This window comes from Phycodurus eques, chromosome 10 (assembly GCF_024500275.1).
Source record: "Phycodurus eques isolate BA_2022a chromosome 10, UOR_Pequ_1.1, whole genome shotgun sequence".
Classification (NCBI taxonomy): domain Eukaryota; kingdom Metazoa; phylum Chordata; class Actinopteri; order Syngnathiformes; family Syngnathidae; genus Phycodurus; species Phycodurus eques.
The window spans coordinates 9,474,369-9,492,577 of NC_084534.1; the positions used below are offsets into that span (position 1 = coordinate 9,474,369).

General features: G+C 40.9%; 1 protein-coding gene across 3 annotated transcripts in view; it reads left to right on the forward strand.

Moving 5' to 3' along the window:
* The first annotated feature begins 8,933 nt into the window (after positions 1 to 8,933).
* The window catches only part of LOC133409151 (membrane-associated guanylate kinase, WW and PDZ domain-containing protein 1-like), a 152,463-nt gene continuing 143,187 nt past the window's right edge, over positions 8,934 to 18,209 (forward strand). For all 3 annotated transcript variants that reach the window (XM_061688766.1, XM_061688767.1, XM_061688768.1), the window contains exon 1: positions 8,934 to 9,689. In XM_061688766.1, the coding sequence (XP_061544750.1) occupies positions 9,392 to 9,689 (298 nt within the window). In that variant the 5' untranslated portion in view covers positions 8,934 to 9,391. The remainder of the gene's footprint in view (positions 9,690 to 18,209) is intronic.

The following is an 18,209-nucleotide window of genomic DNA, read 5'->3' on the forward strand; positions in this document are numbered from 1 at the left end:
ACCACTTTAATCCTAGCGCTTCCCCATGAATTATAACATATCTCTTTATACCGCCGGTGTTAGTATAGGATGTTGATACCAAAAGGCTGTTTTCGCATCATAAATCATTCATCTCGTGTAGGCTACTGTTTGACAACATTGGGTACATCTTCACCTCAGATTAGATACTGTATTTATCAAAAGTAGTGTCAGAGTAAAGATGATAATGCCCAACTTTGATTGGCACTGTCAAAGAAGTATCATTAATTAATGGGGCTGTGCTGCATCATCACTGAGAGCTGTTTATATATTGCCCTCACGTAGCTAAAAGGGTACACAAATAGTATTCAACCTCTTCACACAGTTAGTTTGTAAAGTTATATTGATACACCGAATTCCATTAGATTATGCAAGTGGACCTAATGTGGCTTTGCATAGAAGATGCTGAATCGATTATTATGCCCCTGAAATACACACTAAATTCCAATCCCAATCATCTTAACACTTTCTCCTGTCAGCATCTAAAGTATTGAAGTCAGTGGTGTGAGCAAGGCCCAAGACAATGAAGACATTGTTATTGTGTCATCCAGTGTTACAAATAGGTATTGTAGTAGAACAGTCGTTGCCTGGACACACAGCTCAACCCAAAAGAATTTACACCTCCTCCAAGAAAATCCCGACAAATAACAACCAAATACAGTTTACAGATACATAAATGTGGTTAAATGAATGGTACTGTAACAGTGTCATTCAAAACTATGTGTCAATACAGTATAAGTGGACAGAACAAAATATAGGGGGTCCTCGGTTTGCGACGGAGTTCCCTTCATATGGCGGCAATGTAATCCAAATGTACGTAAGCAGAGGTGGGACGAAGTCATTGCTTTGCAAGTCACAACTAAGTCTCAAGTATTTGTCCTCAAGTCCCGAGTCGAGTCCCAAGTCGAGACAGGCAAGTCCCGAGTCGAGTCGTAAGTCCTAGACTTTGAAACTCAAAGTCAAGTTGTCCGTTCTAGACTTTGAAACAGGACTTGCAACTTAACTCTGGACTTGCCTGTCTCAAGTTCAAGTAGCATTTAAGTCATAAGTCCTAGACTTTCAACTCAAAATCTAGGACTTGTGACTTGACTTGGGACTTGACTCGGAATTTGCCTGACTCGACTTGGGACTTGACTCAGGACTTGAGGCCAAAGACTTGAGACTGATTTATGACTTGCAAAGCAATGACTTGGCCCCACCACTGTATGTAAGTCAGAACACGTCACAGTTAAGCCATGATTATAGTCAATATTCTTTTAAATGAAAAAACACTTAGCCAATAAATATAAAACAATCATATGAAAAACAGTGAGTACAGCGGTAGCTATGGCGGAAGCTGGAAGCTGGAGGTATCGTATGTGGAGGTTTGGAAGCTGGAGGTATCGTATGTCGGGACAGTCGTAAACAGAGGACCACTGCAATGTTTTCACCTTAGTTCATCCTGCGCTTTGTTGATCATGGCCACAAGAGGGCTCTCGTGTCTGTCAATAATTGACCCAATTACTGTAGTTATATTCTACCTCAGTGTTTCCAAATCTTTTTTGAGACGAAAAATAATAACAATAAAATATCACGGCAAACCAAAGACAAATGTCACAAAAAGTGCTTACACAGGTTAATTGCTGTCTTGTGGAAGAGCTTGTCATTGTCGTGCTTGTCACTATATATCACTGGCATAGATAGATGAACTAAGATACATTGTCCATCCATCCATTTTCTATACGGTTTATCTTTGCGGGTGGGCTGGAGCCCATCTCTTCATTAACCAATTATTTATTACATTACAAACAATGTCAAATGTTATTTTCCTAATATGTTATATTTTATTATTGACCATAAACAGTATAACGCAATCAATGATTTCATGTGATAAATGAATTTTAAAAAAAATGAATTAACACATTTTCATTTCATCAATTGAAGTTTCAGAACAAACAGCTGCATTGATGCATCAAATATTACAGGACTCTTCATGCTCACTGCTCGATGGGCCAAATTAAAGAAAGTAGCGATGCTTTGCCCGCACCCTTGACCTAAGAGTATTGACATTACGATTTCACTGTTTGCAAATCTTCTGTTGATAAAGGGTGAGCTCAGACCTATTGTGTACTGTAGGTGTGTGTGTGCCTTGGATGAACATGCAAACATAATGTTTACCATATGTTCACTGAAAGAAAACACCCTGTGCATACATACAGTAGCATAGTCAAAGTGTGACACAAGAGCTCAATTTTATATTCAGTTCATTTATTATTGCAGTTCAATTGGACAATGTTTACTATACATTAAACATTATTAACTGTGATCCAAATGTAAAAAAAGAAGATAACCCCAACGGATAGACAATAATAACGTGTCTGATCATGAGATTTCTGCTTATGCTTTCCATTCTTCTTTCACCATCACTTTCGACTCCGCAGCAAGGCCATACCACTTTCCTACGTTAGATGTCCGACTGAGTTGGACTTCTGAGTTGTATGTCTTCAAGGGTATTCAAAGTTAAGAGGTGCACGGTGCTGTCCTGCCTAATAGAGAAGAAAGATGAGGTGGTTGTGATCAGCGGGTTAGCTGAACCTAACCTAAACTAACCTAACCTATGTATGAATGCAAAACACTGTCCCTTTTATTAATACAGAATATGCCTTGTATGCAGTCTTTTTTAAGCTTACAACAGTCAATCTAATTTAAGGGTATTTCACCTTTAGAAGAATAAAGAAACTGGAAAATTGTGTTGCTTTGAATAATTCAGTCTCACGTGACATGGCTCCGTTCCAGTCAGGCCAACCATATGCATCGCCATCTTTGCTGTATTTCTCCCTACCAAAATGTTTTACAGTTTTATGGCCTGGATTTTATTTCATCCTGGGGTAAAATGTCAAAATGCTGCTATAGCATGAAAAATTTAAGTTCTATTTAAACTGTGTCGCGTCTCCTAGGAGTAATGACTTTGTATTGTATGGTTTTAAGTCCAGTCTGATGCTATAGAGGGCAGCCTCGCAGTTCTGACGTTTGGGGTTCGAATCTTGGCTCCAGCTTTCCTGTGTGGTGTTTGCATGTTCTTCCCATGCTGACTTGGGTTGGAACTTTATTCAACATACAGTCCCCTCCACAAGTATTGGAACGGCAAGGTCAATTCCTTTGTTTTTGTTGTATACTGAAGACAATTAGGTTTCATATCAAAAGATTAATATGAGACACAAGTTCAGAATTCCAGCTTTTATTTCATGGTATTTACATCTGTATGTGTTAAGCGACTCAGGACAGAGCACCTTTTGTTTGAAGCCACCAACGTTGCAAGTGAGCAAAAGTGTCGGAACATGTGACTGATGGGTGTTTCTAGTTGCTCAGGTTTTGCCTTTTAGATTGCTTGCTTACACATTAGATAGTGCTTGTTTTTGGCTTTGGGTTTCACCTGTGAAAACTGCATTTGCTGTTAAGCAAACATGAAGACCAGGGAGCAGTCTATGGGAGAAAAGCAAACCATTTTGAAGCTGCGAAAATAGGGAAAATTAATCAGAGCAATTGCACAAACTTTGGGCAAAGCCAATACAACAATTTGGAATGTCCTGAAGAATAAATAAACTACTGGTGTACTGAGCAACAGACATCGAACTGGTCAGCCAAGGGTATCAAAAGCAGTTGATGACAGAAATATTGTGAGAGCTGTGAAGAAACACCCAAAGACAACAGTCAGTGACATCACTGCCGACCTCCACAGGGCAGTGGAGAAGGTATCACTAGCCACTGTTCGAAGAAGACTGAGGGAAGAAGTATACAGGCCATACCACAAGATGCAAACCACTCATCGGCCAAAAGAATTGGAAAGCCAGATTGGATTTTGCAAAGCAGTACAGAAATGAGCCACAGAAGTTTTGGAAGGTTTTTTTTGGGATTGATGAGACCAAGATTAACATCTAGCAAAGTGATGGAAAGGCCAAAGTATGGTGAAAGAAAGGATCTGCTTACATGACATGACACATGAGCTCATCTATGAAGCATGGTGGAGGTAATGTCGGGGCTTGGGTTTCCATGGCTGCTTCTGGAACAGGCTCACTAGGTCTTTATTGATGATGTAGCTCATGATGCTAGCAGCAGAATGAATTCTGTAGTCTCCAAAACCATTTTGTCTGGAACTTTACAGAAAAATTCATCCAAACTAATCAGGAAAAGCTTCATCATGTAACAAGACAATGACCCAAAACACACTGCCAACACATAAAGGGGAAAAGGTGGAAGGTCTTAGACTGGTCAAGTCAATCACCGGACCTTAGCCCAATAGAGCTTGCATTTTACCTCTTGAAGAGGTGACTGAAGGGAGAAACCTCCAGAAACAAACAAGAACTGAAAGAGGCCGCAGTAAAGGCCTGGAAAAGCATTTCAAATGAAAAATGCAACAGTCTGGTGAAGTCAATGGGTCGCAGGCTTGATGCAGTTATTGCAAGTAAGGTTTATGCCACAAAATATTAAATATTATTCACTTTAAGTTAATTTAATCATGTCTGTTCCAATACCTTTGCTCACTTGAAAGGTGGGTGGCTTCAAACGAAAGGTGCTTTGTCGTGAGTTGTTTAACACATCAAGATGTAAATACCATGAAATAAAAGCTGCACTTCTGAACTTTGTTCCCATATTCATCTTTTGATCTGAAACCCAAACAACAAAAACAAAGGAATCGACCTTGCCATTCCAAATCTTTTGGAAGGGACTGTACATTTAAGAAATACTGTATTAGTTCTTCTAAGTCACAGTGAAAATGAACGGGAAATATTGTTGGAATACAATAGAATTGTATTCTTTAAAATAATTATTTTGTAATGAAAAAAAAAGATTGAGTTTACCATGGTATTCTTTGTGTACAGATGCTATTAAATTTTGTTGAACATATTCAGACTGAGTCAATGAAGTGTTTTAATAACAGGACGCAGTAAATGTAATGGTTGTAAAATTTGCAGGTCAAGGTGAATATATGTCGCAGCTTTTTCGAAACAGGCTCTTCATATTTTGAGGACAGAACTATAATGCTTGCTTGACATTATGCTGTTCAGAAACAGGAGTTTGAAGACATTCTTGCTTTAACTTTTAATTGAAGACTCCCGTGTTAAGTAATGCCTGCACTGTAACTTCCATGAAAGCAGAAAGAAGGCTACAATTTTAAGAGACGGAAGAACCAGCACACAACCTCTTTGGTCCCATGTAAGTGGAAATGTATCGACCGGTCTTCACAACATAAATACAGTCAGCCCCGACACAAAATGATACTTAACTCTGCTCAGCTCCGAGTCCAAAAATCGAGATGATCTGTCTGTCTGGGTTGCGGCTGACAGGAGAAGCTTTTGGAATGCATTTCTGAGTGATCCCGACCGACTCAGTGACCCAGCAGTTGAACGTCTCAAGGCATCATGTAGACTCCCTTTGTCTTATCATCTGTTGACTATGGTGTGTCGATGTTGCTCAGGCGGAGGCGAATTTACAGTAAAGCAATGACACAATCCTATTGAATAAGGGGACTAATTCAAGACAGATGGCATCTCCTTTCAAACCGTTGGCAGCATGTAAAGGTTTACAATATTAAGGCATCTTGGAAGAGAGAAACACTGCTGTTCTGTGCTTCATTAAAGTAATGGAAGAGCCAAATATGTGCAGCTTCCAGATCCAGCGGATGTTTTATTGCTGGAATGGTTACCAGGTCTGCAAACGTGAATGTAAACAGTGAAAAATGGTGCATCATGGACATAATTCACTCCTGGATAGTGCTCTCGAATGCCTACTACTGGACCCCATTTCACTACACTACAATAGCGGAAATATCACCCAAAAAGGTCCCTCTTCAGTGGTTATGACATGACAAGCCACTCTTATAATCTGATGGTTTATATGGTCCAAGCCATTCATCCTTAATCTTACCAAGAAATACTGAGCGCTACAGCACTGCTTTGATTAAAGGAAGGATTTCTCACTCTTTCTCTCACGTTCTCTCAAACTACTCCCACTCGCTCATTCCTTCTAATGCTTGTGGCTACAACAATGAATAAGCATTACGCCGTCACACAAGATTAAAGTTAAAGGTAAAGTATTTCTGCTCATTTACAAGGCCCATGTTAAGTGATGAGCAAATAAATAATAGTTCAGTGACTTCAACTTGTCTCACGATTCCAACGGGTGGAGGGCCTCCTTCCATTGAATCGAGTTATAGTGGAACTACAGGCCTCAGCAATAAGAGCATTGCATGGTTATACTTATTTATGAATGATGCAGATGTGGTTTTACAGATGTGCGAAATGGTGCAACTGCGCAGCGTCACGCCACTTTGAGTAAGAGGTTCAGCATTGTGCCTATGGGCTAAATATGCCATTAAACACATACACTACGGTCAACTACATGGACGGCAAGGTCAACATTTATAGACACGATGTCCAGATTTGAGGAAAATATTGATGCGCTCTCATCAGTATAATCCATCTGTCCATTTTTTAGTCAATTTAGTCTTCAATTAACATACAAGGCAATGGAATGTCGAAGTAAGCTGGAGTCACCAGGCAAAGCCCACAGAAGGCTAGGGTGAACATGCCAACTCCACAAAGGAAGACCGGAATAGAAATTCAAGCCCCTTACCTCAGTACTGTGAGGCAGACGTGCTAACTCCTAGGCCACCGTGCTGCCCATTCATATCATCATGATTTTAAAATAAGAATGCATCTAATTTTCCTGTCTTTTCAGGTCCTTTATATGTAGGAACTATGTTTAGCATTACTGATTTAGGATAAAAAAAAAAAAAAAAGTTGACTTTCCAGATATTTGAAAAAATCTGCTCCTTTACACGTTCCACTGCAAACAAACAGAGGGAAGCATATTACCAGTAGTAATTACCCACAGCACCTGTTATAAGAAAGAAAGAAACACAATTCCACTTAAACTGGCGAGTGCAACCCTCAATTATTTTTTTTAATAAATAAAATAACAGTTCCAGGCTCCAACTTTGGTCACAAGGGTGCTAACTTAAAGCCTGAACTCGCTAATAAATGTAGTGCAGTGATTGTTCTACCACTTATTAATTTGTGTTAAAAGCATTCAACACAAATACCACAGGTGTGAATAATTTAAAAAAATAAAATAAAAAATATCACATCTCCTACTCTCACACAAATTGGTGATTGGACAGGCTTACTAGAGGGACAAAAAAAAAAGACATGATGGTGAGATGACAAAGCAGGATTTATACAGTTTGCTGCTATCTTTGTTATTTGTCAAGGCACATTGCCACTGGCCAAAGGCAAAAAAAAAACAATGGATGAACAGTTTAAGATAATCATTCAAGAATTCCTCATTACTTATGCTGTCATAACACCACAGCACAAGGGCAGAGTGTGACAATATAAAAGTTCTTCTTCAGTGCCATGGCCAAACTGTATGTAAATTTTATGATATCATGTGTCACACTGAAGCTGTTGATGTACTGGGCTATCGTATGTAAACCATGCAATTTACTGCTAAAGCTTAACGCAATTCACGTGGAAGACCTAACGCACAGATGTGCATGTACAAGATGAAATTCATGAACATGTACATGAGAGCGAAGGATGTTAATTGCGTGACACTGACTTGCAGTGAGGCAGAAAATGCCTGCAAGAAGATGCTGACATATCTGGACTGATGGATGAGGAAAATGAAGAATGTTGGAGCCAGTGGCTTCTGTCGTGCTGTTTTGGGGGATATTTGCGACTGCATGTTGGTATAGAAAGAAGCTTTTGTTTCCTGTACCATTCAGTAGCTCTGGTTGATGTATTTTTCATCACTGGAGCACAGTGTAAGTGCTGTTAAACTTTATAGTCATCTGCAGAAGAACAAGGGTGTTCATAATCTATCATACTTGTGTCTTGGGTTATGTTCAAAGTGCTTTTTTTCTCTATTATTTTTAATCATCAGCCGGCACGGTGAACGACTGGTTAGCACATCTGCCTCACAGTTCTGGGGTCCGGGGTTCAAATCCCGGCCCCGCCTGTGTGGAGTTCGCATATTCTCCCTATGCCTGGGTGTGCTGACCCTGTGAGTTTTCTTTGTGTTACAGCAGTTGTTTGTCAAGAGTTGTTTTTAACAGGCCCATCTTCATGTAGCTAAGGAAATGTATCATTGAGGACTAAGAATAGACAGTATATTTCTTCCCCGGTTCATGAAATAATATACAGCGTATGATTCAAAAGGCACAAGAACCAGAGTTGAGACAGACACATTCATAGGTCTGACAAATAAAAATGCAGATCAACTTGTCCAACCTGAAATGCAGCAATCTTGACAGGCAAGATCGCAGTGTAACCAAAGGCCACTTGGTCTTCTTCGGCGGTTATACAAATATCAATAAATGGATAACTTGCCATTTTTCCCCCATGTTGCAGTTGGTCACATAATACGGAATATTGGATTCATGAGAATTACAGTGCCAGAGTGGTATTTTAAACTTAATTGTTTGTTTGTTGTAACTTCCATTGATTTACAATTCGCACTCCACTCTGTCTGCCTGACACGCATGCGCATTTGTATTAACGCTGCCTTCAATTGTCCCGAATAGTGTGCGTCAAATTAAGGAAAGTTTAGTTGAAAATGACCGCTTAATAGAAATCACACATCTAAGCCTAAATGTCATATGTCGTTTGCATTTAGTCCAATGCTGCTTTCGTCTGTCTGATTAAATGGACTCAAAGTTAACAGTTTCTCCACAAAGAATGGATAACGATTGTTTGATTGTCACACTCAAGCTAAAAGTGCATTTAACGTAAAACAATATTGAGCTATGAATAGGATCTCGCACACAAACATATGTCTGTCTTACACTTGACTTATCGAAACGAGTATTTTCGCCTGCAGCCACCCCGAAATAAATATTTCCTACAGTACATGAATGTAGCGCGAGCAGAGCACATTGGGCTTGTGAGGATCTCCGAGTCACAAGGAGAACAACCAGACCAGCCTCGTACCTGGTCGAACGAGCCCGGGACCGACGAGTCAACCGCCGCGAAAGGAGAACGACAAGCCGTCGTTTCCGACTAAAGGGGAAAAACGCCGAATTTGCAGTGAGTTAAGAAGACGTAAGTGGGACCGGAGCACAAGTAACGTTAATATGACCTCGTCAAAGTGGGACTAAATATCCAGACATGTTGAAGAAGACAGAAGAATAAAGACGCCGCGAGAAAGGAGTTCCAGGTGGATGGGAATGGCTTGATTCCTTGCTGCGTGCGGCACTACTGACAGAGGCGCTCATGTTTCTGTGGAAGCAACAGAAAGTTTGCTGCGCTTCACGAGGAAATAAAGCCACTGTTTTGCGACTGTTCTAACACACGCCAGCGGCACCGTCCGTCCGCTCGTGTGCTTCTGACCCAACATGTCCAACCCCGCGTTGAGGAAGAACCACTGGACCTCCCGGCTGAACGAGTGCTCCGTGTCCAAAGATGCCCACGGGGACTTGAACGTACCACTGCGCGGCGGTGCGGAGAACGGAGAGTTCGCTTTCATCGGACAAATCAAGCAGCATCAAGTGCTTTACAACAGTGGACGGGTAAATGACGGAGAGCTTCTTTTGGAGGTGGAGAACCTTCCCATATCAGGATTACCCCTGTACGACGTGCTGACCCTCATCAAGAGCTGCAAAGGTCCCGTCAGGTTAAAAGCCGTAAGGCCAGGTAAGCACCAACACACGTGAAAAGCACTCCCTTATGCTCGGTTCATGAAGTAACCACACTGCTCTTTGTTTTGTCAAATCGTGTTTTGCTTTTCAAGTCGGACGTACAATACACATTTAAACTCAACCCTGCATGAGAAATGTCCACGTTTATTTTCAGGGAGTAGTTGAATTACTAGCAGAAGTATAGCTAGTCATTGGGGGTTCCCAGGGCAAATCCAGTCATGGGGGTCCTCCACTTTCACATCTAACTCAATGCATTTCCTCAAGTACTGTACTTTAGTTCAATTTGAACAAAAGGGGAGTGTGTACTTTAGGCCACTTTGTCCTGCTTTTGTAATCTATTACTATTATCTTACATCTTACTAGTTACATATGTGTTGCCCTTTACAGTGAATAATATTCATCACCAAAGATTTTAAATACTGTTTATCATCAATTGAAAAGTTTGAGAAATTTGAGAAAAGATAGACGAAGTCCTTAACGTCCCTTTTCTTAGCCAACAAGTGAATCATCTCTGTGCTTTTACCTCAATTGATAAAAACATAAACATTTAATGTAACATTCAACACTGTGAAAGAGGTTGAAACCCTCTGTAGTTTGAATAAAAACTGTTTATTTTCCTCTCGCTTTCTCATTTTCTCTGCTCCACTGGGGTAACTGCTTCATTTCCCCCCACAACTGTGCCAACAAGTTTATTTTGCAGTCATCCTCCTGAATCTGTAGTCTGCACAAGCGAAGTAATAATAGACTAAAATTATACTAATTATACTAATTGCTTAAAACCTGGGATGTTTGTTACCACTTTTTTTTCCTGACCAAAACCAGTGAGAGTACACCTGTGTCGTGTGTCAAATGCATGCCTGATATCTTGAAATAAGGCCGGCATCGGCCTGATACTGATTCCTGGTATTGGTAGTCGCTCATCCCTACTTTCAACAGAAGAAAACGTTGTTATTCAGTTTTTGTGATACGCTTGAGGGCCCCAGGAAATCTTGGGGCCACAGGCAATTGCCTATGTTTGCCTAATGGTAAGTACATCCCTGATTACTAAGTCAAGTTACATTGCTTTTTTAATGGCATTCAGGTTGGTCCTTAACTGCACATTATCATCTTAGTAAAGGAAAGCGAATACATGCATGCATCCCTTTATGTTTGAATTAATTTAGCTTGCTCAAAGCAAATTATCTCCCAAAATGTTATATTGTTTTATCCATCCATCGATCCATTTTCTATACTGCGTATCGCGGGTGACTTTGGGCAAGAGGTGTGGTAGACCTTTGGACTGGTTGCCAACCAATTGCAAGGCACATATAGACAAATAACCATTCACACGCACAGTCACATTTATGGACAATTTAGACTCTTCAATTAGCCTAACATGCATGCTTTTTGGAATGTGGGAGGAACCAGGAGTACCTGGAGAAAACCCATGCAAGCACAGAGAGAACATGCAAACACCACACCGAGGTGCTCTGAGCAGAGATCTGAACCCAGAACATCTCAACTGTGAGGCAGACATACAGTTCTTTTACCCAATTGTTCTACCATGCATGTTTAAGTTAAATTTAGCATGCTCAGAGAAAATAATCATATCCTAAAATGTTATATTCCTATCAGTCCGAACTGTGCTTTTAAAAGGACATATTGTCTGTGAATTAGTTTACACAAATACTGTCATCTGTTTCATCTTTTTATGTTTGGTCGGGGCATTGTTTTTAGTAGCTAGCTAGAGTGACAAGTTTTATTTATTTATTTATTATTATTATTTTTTAAAAGCGGCTAATGACAATAGGGGACAGAAGGCTAGTGTGGCTGGTCTGTCTTGTTCATGGTCATCTTGACCCGGCAGGGCCCAGCGGGTTTGACACTGAGCCACTCTGACAGCTTCCTAGCGTAGCAGGGTAAACTGCTCAAGGGACACACAGGATTCCAATCTGGATTACGCTAACTTCATGTTGCGACTGTCAAATGACAGAAAGATGATCAGTTCTCTCTCTCAGAACAATTATTATTATTATTTTTTTTAAATGTGACTGGTTAGCACATCTGCCTCACAGTTCTGAGGACCCGGGTTCAAATCCGGCCTCACCTGTGTGGAGTTTGCATGTTCTCCCCGTGCCTGTGTGGGTTTTCTCCGGGCACTCCGGTTTCCTCCCACATCCCAAAAACATGAACGATAGGTTCATTGAAGACTAAATTGCCTGTAGGTGTGAATGTGAGTGTGAACGGTTGTTTGTTTCTATGTGCCCTGCGATTGGCTGGTGACCAGTTTCAGGGTGTACCCGGCCTCTCGCCCAGCGTCAGCTGGGATAGGCTCCAGCACGCCCGCGACCCTAGTGAGGATAAGTGGTATGGAAAATTAATCAATGCATTTGTAAACGAGACTATCAGTGAAAAACACATCTAATCCAAAATGAATTGGAAATTAATATTGATCACTATTTAATACATTTCAGTAAGTGATCTACTTTGTCACTTGTTTGAGTTTTATTTTTGCCGGGATTCATATCCACTGCATAATTATTTTTCTTGTGCTCCGTTACAGGTCGCAGTTTTATTTGGATTGTTTTCAGGTGTGTTTAAAACAACTTGCATTGTTAACAAAAAGTTTCTCTTGCCTTTGTTTCAGTGTCATTCGAAATTAAACAGAGCAGACAGTATTATTGGAACTTTATTTTTTTAAACAACTTTTATCATGATTATAGTACATAAACACCGCAGCAGATTGAATTTGAGTACGTTTTTCCAACACGGCGTGAAAGAAGATGAGAGCCTGCTAGCTACCCAGCAGACCAAGTATAGCTAGCTGGCTAACTAGAATGGTGGTAGCTTGTTGCAAGGCATGAAGGCATTAGGCAGCGAGGATTTAAAACAGACAGGTAAAACAGACCCGGGCTTCTACCTTGGGCCAAGGTACGGCGACGAGGCATCCTGGTTTAAGTAAGCAATTTTAAACTTAAAAAAATAAAAATCCACAGGGAGACGCTAAAACACATCAACCAAAACGTGCCAGCTGGTTTTTAATTCGTTGGATTATTATTTCTGAGGCGGCACGTTGGATGACTGGTTAGAGCGTCTGCCTCACAGTTCTGAGGACTGGGGTTCAACCCCGGCCCCGCCTGTGTGGAGTTTGCCTGTTCTCCCCGTGCCTCCGTGGGTTTTCTACGGGCACTCCGGTTTCCTCCCACATCCCAAAAACATGAACGGTAGGTTAATTGACAACTCTAAATTGTCCGTAGGTGTGAATGTGAGTGCGAATGGTTGTTTGTTTGTATGTGCCCTGCGATTGGCTGGCAACCAGTTCAGGGTGTACCCCGCCTCATGCCCGATGATAGCTGGGATAGGCTCTAGCACGCCCGCGACCCTCGTGAGGAGAAGCGGCTCAGAAAATGGATGGATGGATGGATATTATTTCTGAATAGTACAAGGAGTAATTTTTAGGTTTTGATTCACTAGTCATTCGTTATTGTCAATACAAATAGTGAATGGGGAATTATAGGGCGAGTGCAAGTTTTGGAGACCTTGCTTTCAGTTCACAATATATAACTGTGTATGTTTATCCTCATCAGTTACTGATGACTGTGCACAGCCACTGTACACTGGGAAGAGGAAACGTACTCTTCGACATCTCTCCAATCACAAGGCTCCGAGCTGCATGTTTTGTAGGGCCCATCTCGGAATGTTGGGGCTCAACACCATGCATCATCACGTGATCTCATTCCATTTCAAAGTTTTTAATAATTCACGCTGTCTGGGAATTTCCTTCCCTAATCGCTTTAAATTGGGAAAATATGCTTGGCTACGAGGGCCATCTGTAAAATCACGTTGACCTAATTTTACCCAGAACGTGTCTCATTTTCTCACTTTAATCAAGTGAGCTGTGAAGAGGGAATACATCTGTAGTGGCTCCCTACTATTCAGGAAGCTCTACTCTCGCTGACTGCCAGCTGTGTTCGGAGACGTGTTAAAGTGTGGTGTTAGGTCCCACACACATGCTTTGGGGACTGCTGAGTCCATAATCAAGAAGAAGTTAGTTTGACTGTGTATTGATTCTACAAAGCTATTTAACAAGATGATGTAAATTGGGTACTCTGATCTCGGTGTGAGGGTCCTGCAGTTATATGCATAGATGCGATAATATGGATAAATTGGGCTGCATTTGCAAGCAAATGTTCATGTCAGGATTATACGTTCTTGTCAAGCTGTTAACCCCATAACACTGGTTGTATGGCTTGTTTTAGTCCCTACGAAGCAATTCCAACGCTTCGGATTCAGCTCTGCATCACTGGTAGAAGTTTTTGGTCAGGTGTCTTGAGCCACATTTTCATCCAGTGGTACAGCTCACCAAGGTACAGTTTGGATTAGGTTTCAGGCTTGCATCTACTACATTGCGGGTTACGTAGGATCATGATAACTATATCAGATAAGTAAATGTTATGTCATACCATACCAGCGAGAGAGTCGGTAGTTTGCCAATAAATTAAACCAATAAAATAAAATATTTAATATTTATAAATATTATTCCAGTACAGTGTAGTGTGCTGTCAGTACTTGTCTCTGTATACTTCCACTCAATAATTTAGAACATGGATAAAGGTGGAAAATCTTTGTCTTCTCATCAATGGACAGCAGTTAGTCTAGCTCCACCCTATCCTAAGGGTACAGCACCTAAATGAAGGGATACTAAATAGTGGGACGGTTGGGGCTGGATATTTCTGGATCCTTTACAATGGACTAAAACGCTTGGTGGAAACAAGGTTTCTCTTAAAGGGGTGACCTGAAAGACTCTGGAGAAAGCACACAATCACAGCTGTGACTATTCACACTGAGATGACCTAATATCATATATCATACCAACATAATATGTTGAATTGTGTGTTGGTGGGCTTTCATCTGGACAACGCTGTTGAAAATCACTCCAAAGTGAAACGGATAAGGATTATGACTAGACTTCTGTAAATTACGATGTCAAAGCTAGTTTGACTGGAAGGAATTTGTGTGTGTGTGGTGTGTGTATTAACTTCAATATTTGACACTTGACCACAAATACGATTTATCTTCATGTAACTCCGACCAGTCGACCATTATCCCAGACTGGGAATCAAGAGCCCACAGCTTGACGTGACTGTTTTGTTTTTGTGTTTGATGGTTTGCTGATGTGGGATACCTCTTTAGCCATAAACCTCCTGAAGGCTAAATTATTGTCTTCTACCCCTGAAAATTGTGGCTTGCTAATTAGAGAGCTTCTGGACTATTACATTAATGTTACTCATGTGTGGATTTGTGCCAGTGTTCTTAGCAGAGTTTGCTTATGGAAGTGCTTATTTTCTTTTCTCACAGGAGGAAGCCAGACATCCATTCGTTCCCTAAACAATTCTTCCACCTTTGTATCCTCTGACCGCAGTTCAAGGACTCCTCTTTCCTTATTTATAGCTTGGCTTAAGCAAGGATCTCTGACTTTAGTTTCTATGTTTGATATTATGTGAGCATGTGGACAGGAGTGAGAAACGTAAGATGTGTTAAGTATAAGCGCCTTACCTACCTCAGGATGAAATTGTCTCTAGTGTGTCGGCACTTAATTTTAAGCTCTCCATTGAAATACAGTATACCAGAGGGACGCTCACACTTCAAGTAAAGAGACCATCGAATGCTCTTTTACTAATGCCACACATTTTTGTAAGAAGTACACGAGGCTCCTGTTTGCTGAAGAATTGACTCTCTTTTCCTAATTAGCTCAATTGTATTGTGCAGGAAGAACAGTTGGTCATGGTTGGCACTTGTAGTTACTATGTCAGAGGAGGAGAATGCCAAACTAATTTACAATGCTGAGAATAGAGGCACTGAGTTCCCTTTCCTCTTCCTGCAGACTGCGTTTGTGGCATTGTGTGGTGTCCTTAAATATATTTCACATTTACACAAATACTCAAAAGAAGGGCTCAGTTTAGAGGCTTATTTAGACCAAGTAGCTGTATTCTGACACAATCATAGTAGGTAGTCCTTTCTTCCAAAAGCTAATGGGATACAAAATAAAACTGTACACTCAAACAAGCACTTAAATTTAATCAAGATACACAATGTCCTCTATGAAACACACAGGAAAACTCAAGCTTCATATCAGTAACGCTGGGTTGACAAATGTACTCCAAAGGTCTTTTCTGAGTTCGACTCTGTCGATCCTTCTGGTTTCTACATTGCATAATCTCATAGCTCACAGGTATAAAGATCCTCAACATTTGCAGACTTAACCCTGCAACCTCCAAAGGTGAACATTTCAATATGTTGAACGTTTCACTCGCATGAACAAAGGAGTTTAGTCTAGTGCGGAACTCGGTCACAGCTTGGAGTTTGTGTAATGCTACCAAAAACATGTTCATACTAACAGTAATAGCATGAAGTTGTTATGAATCAAAAATATTTGCTCTGTTGAATGTCTGCAAATGTTTATTCTTGTCATATTAACCCTTTTAATGAGTATTGGAATCTTGAGGATTCGGGTTAGGTCATGCTAGCGGGTTAAGTCATGCTAGCAATGTAGGAGCCTTTGCGTGCTGTTAACGGTAACGTTGCGCACTTGTGGCCAACCAAGGTGCACTCTGAGGCAGCCAGGTGAGCACGACCCACCCGTCTCTTCCCCCAGGCCAATTCCAGTGGTCCATCGTGTCGGCGCGCTTGCGGCTGGCCGTGGTTCACTCTGAGACGGCAAGGCAAGTGCGGGGCACCTTTCCCTTCCTGGATCTTTTTTTCCAAGCTTTGTGAGCTCGGGGCATTTCTTTGGGCAGAGATGTGAGGCAGTGGGGGCAGGGAGTGAAGTAAAGCTACATTCAAATCTTCATAAACAGTTTCAAAACAGCATATTCTACCTTTTAAGTAGCAAGACCTTAAAAACATTTACATAAGGAGCAGCGGATGCTTCACAGCCTCTTATTCTGCACTGTCACATGGTTTGAGCATTCCTGTTCTTTGTACCATGTCAGGAATGGGATCATGTGGGTATGTTCTCAGAAAACACACTTGCGTCTGTGCATGGCGGCCAGGCCAATTTGTTCAAGTCTTTGTATTAGCTCAGCTACTGGGAAAACTCAGTCGAGATGTGCTTAGGCTTCTATTGATTGGGCATACCTAGATAATCAATTGATGGGCTTGTTTTAATATTGAAGTTAAATATGTTGCCTGTCTTTTGAATTAAATGTTTTCTTGAATAAATTGTAATTCACAATGCCACGATTATCTTTTTTTCATTCGCTTTTACTAGCCCAAGATCATTCCTTCCACTAGAAAAAAAGGTGAAGGCTGAATAGGACTACAACACTGATGTCCTCATGAAAATAATCATGCTGCAGCTCACTTCACAATGGTTATGGTTGACAGTAAACAGCAACATGCGGAATACATCTGTGGGTGGCAGTGAAGGGAGATTTTTGCTCCCAGTCAGTCAAGCGGAGCGCTCATCAAAGTCACACAACATTTACAGATTTTGGAACTCTGTAAACACATAAGGTGCGCCGCACTATAAGGCGCCACGTCCATTTTGGAGAAAATGTAAGACTTTTAAGTGTGCCTTTTGGTTGTGAAAATACGGTAATCAAATCTAGTCTGTGCAAATCATGAATATGGAAGAAGTGACAGAGCCTTATTGCAAGAACATGTGTCCTCTCGGTTTGCTGGAAACTATCAGGGCAGCAAATGGCTAATCTCTGCTGACATCAGCGGGGATATGGTTGCGTCATCACAGGTGGCCCTCCACTACTAAGGGATTTTGATGAATAAAAAAAGGATTTAAGATGCAGTGTGTGTAATTTATGTCTGTCAGCTCCATGCCTCTTTAGGTTAGCAGTATAGGCTTACTGATAATATGCACAAACTACTGTATCCTTTGCTTCAAAGTCAATATCTGTACAGAGCACATTTAAAAGATGTACACAAGTAAAGTACAAAACAAGATCCCATTAGTTTTAGAAATGGGTGGTCTTGCAAAACTAGAACAATGGAATTTTTTTTTTCTCTGTGGTGGCCAGTGTTTTGTGTCTGTGCATGAATGTTTTAACTTCTTGGCCAAGCAGCCTGACCGCAGACAAACTGTTAGTCATTGCTACAATAGAAAAACTTCTGTTACTTTTCAGAAGACCCAAGCACTCACTTTAAAAAAAAAAAATGTTAGGTTATAGTAAACCTACACAGTGTGTGTGTGTAAAGTGTGACAGCTTAGTGATGGATTCTTAATTAGACAAGCAGCGTCAAATTAGCCAAGACAGGAAAAGGATGGCGTCTTAATGGAGTCTTGATTGAGGTCACTGGTAGCCATCTTTTCTCTGTGCTGTGGGCATCACAATAATGAGTAGTGCCTTAAAGCAGCATTTGTTAATGTCACTATTCGGGATTTCACTAGAGTAGTCAGCCCCCTGTGGGAATTGTCACTTGAATCTGAACTCACATACGCTGTACTTTAGGACATCATACAAAAATTAAAATGAACAGTAAATTACCTAATAATTTGACCCAAATCCCTACGTGTGGCAAA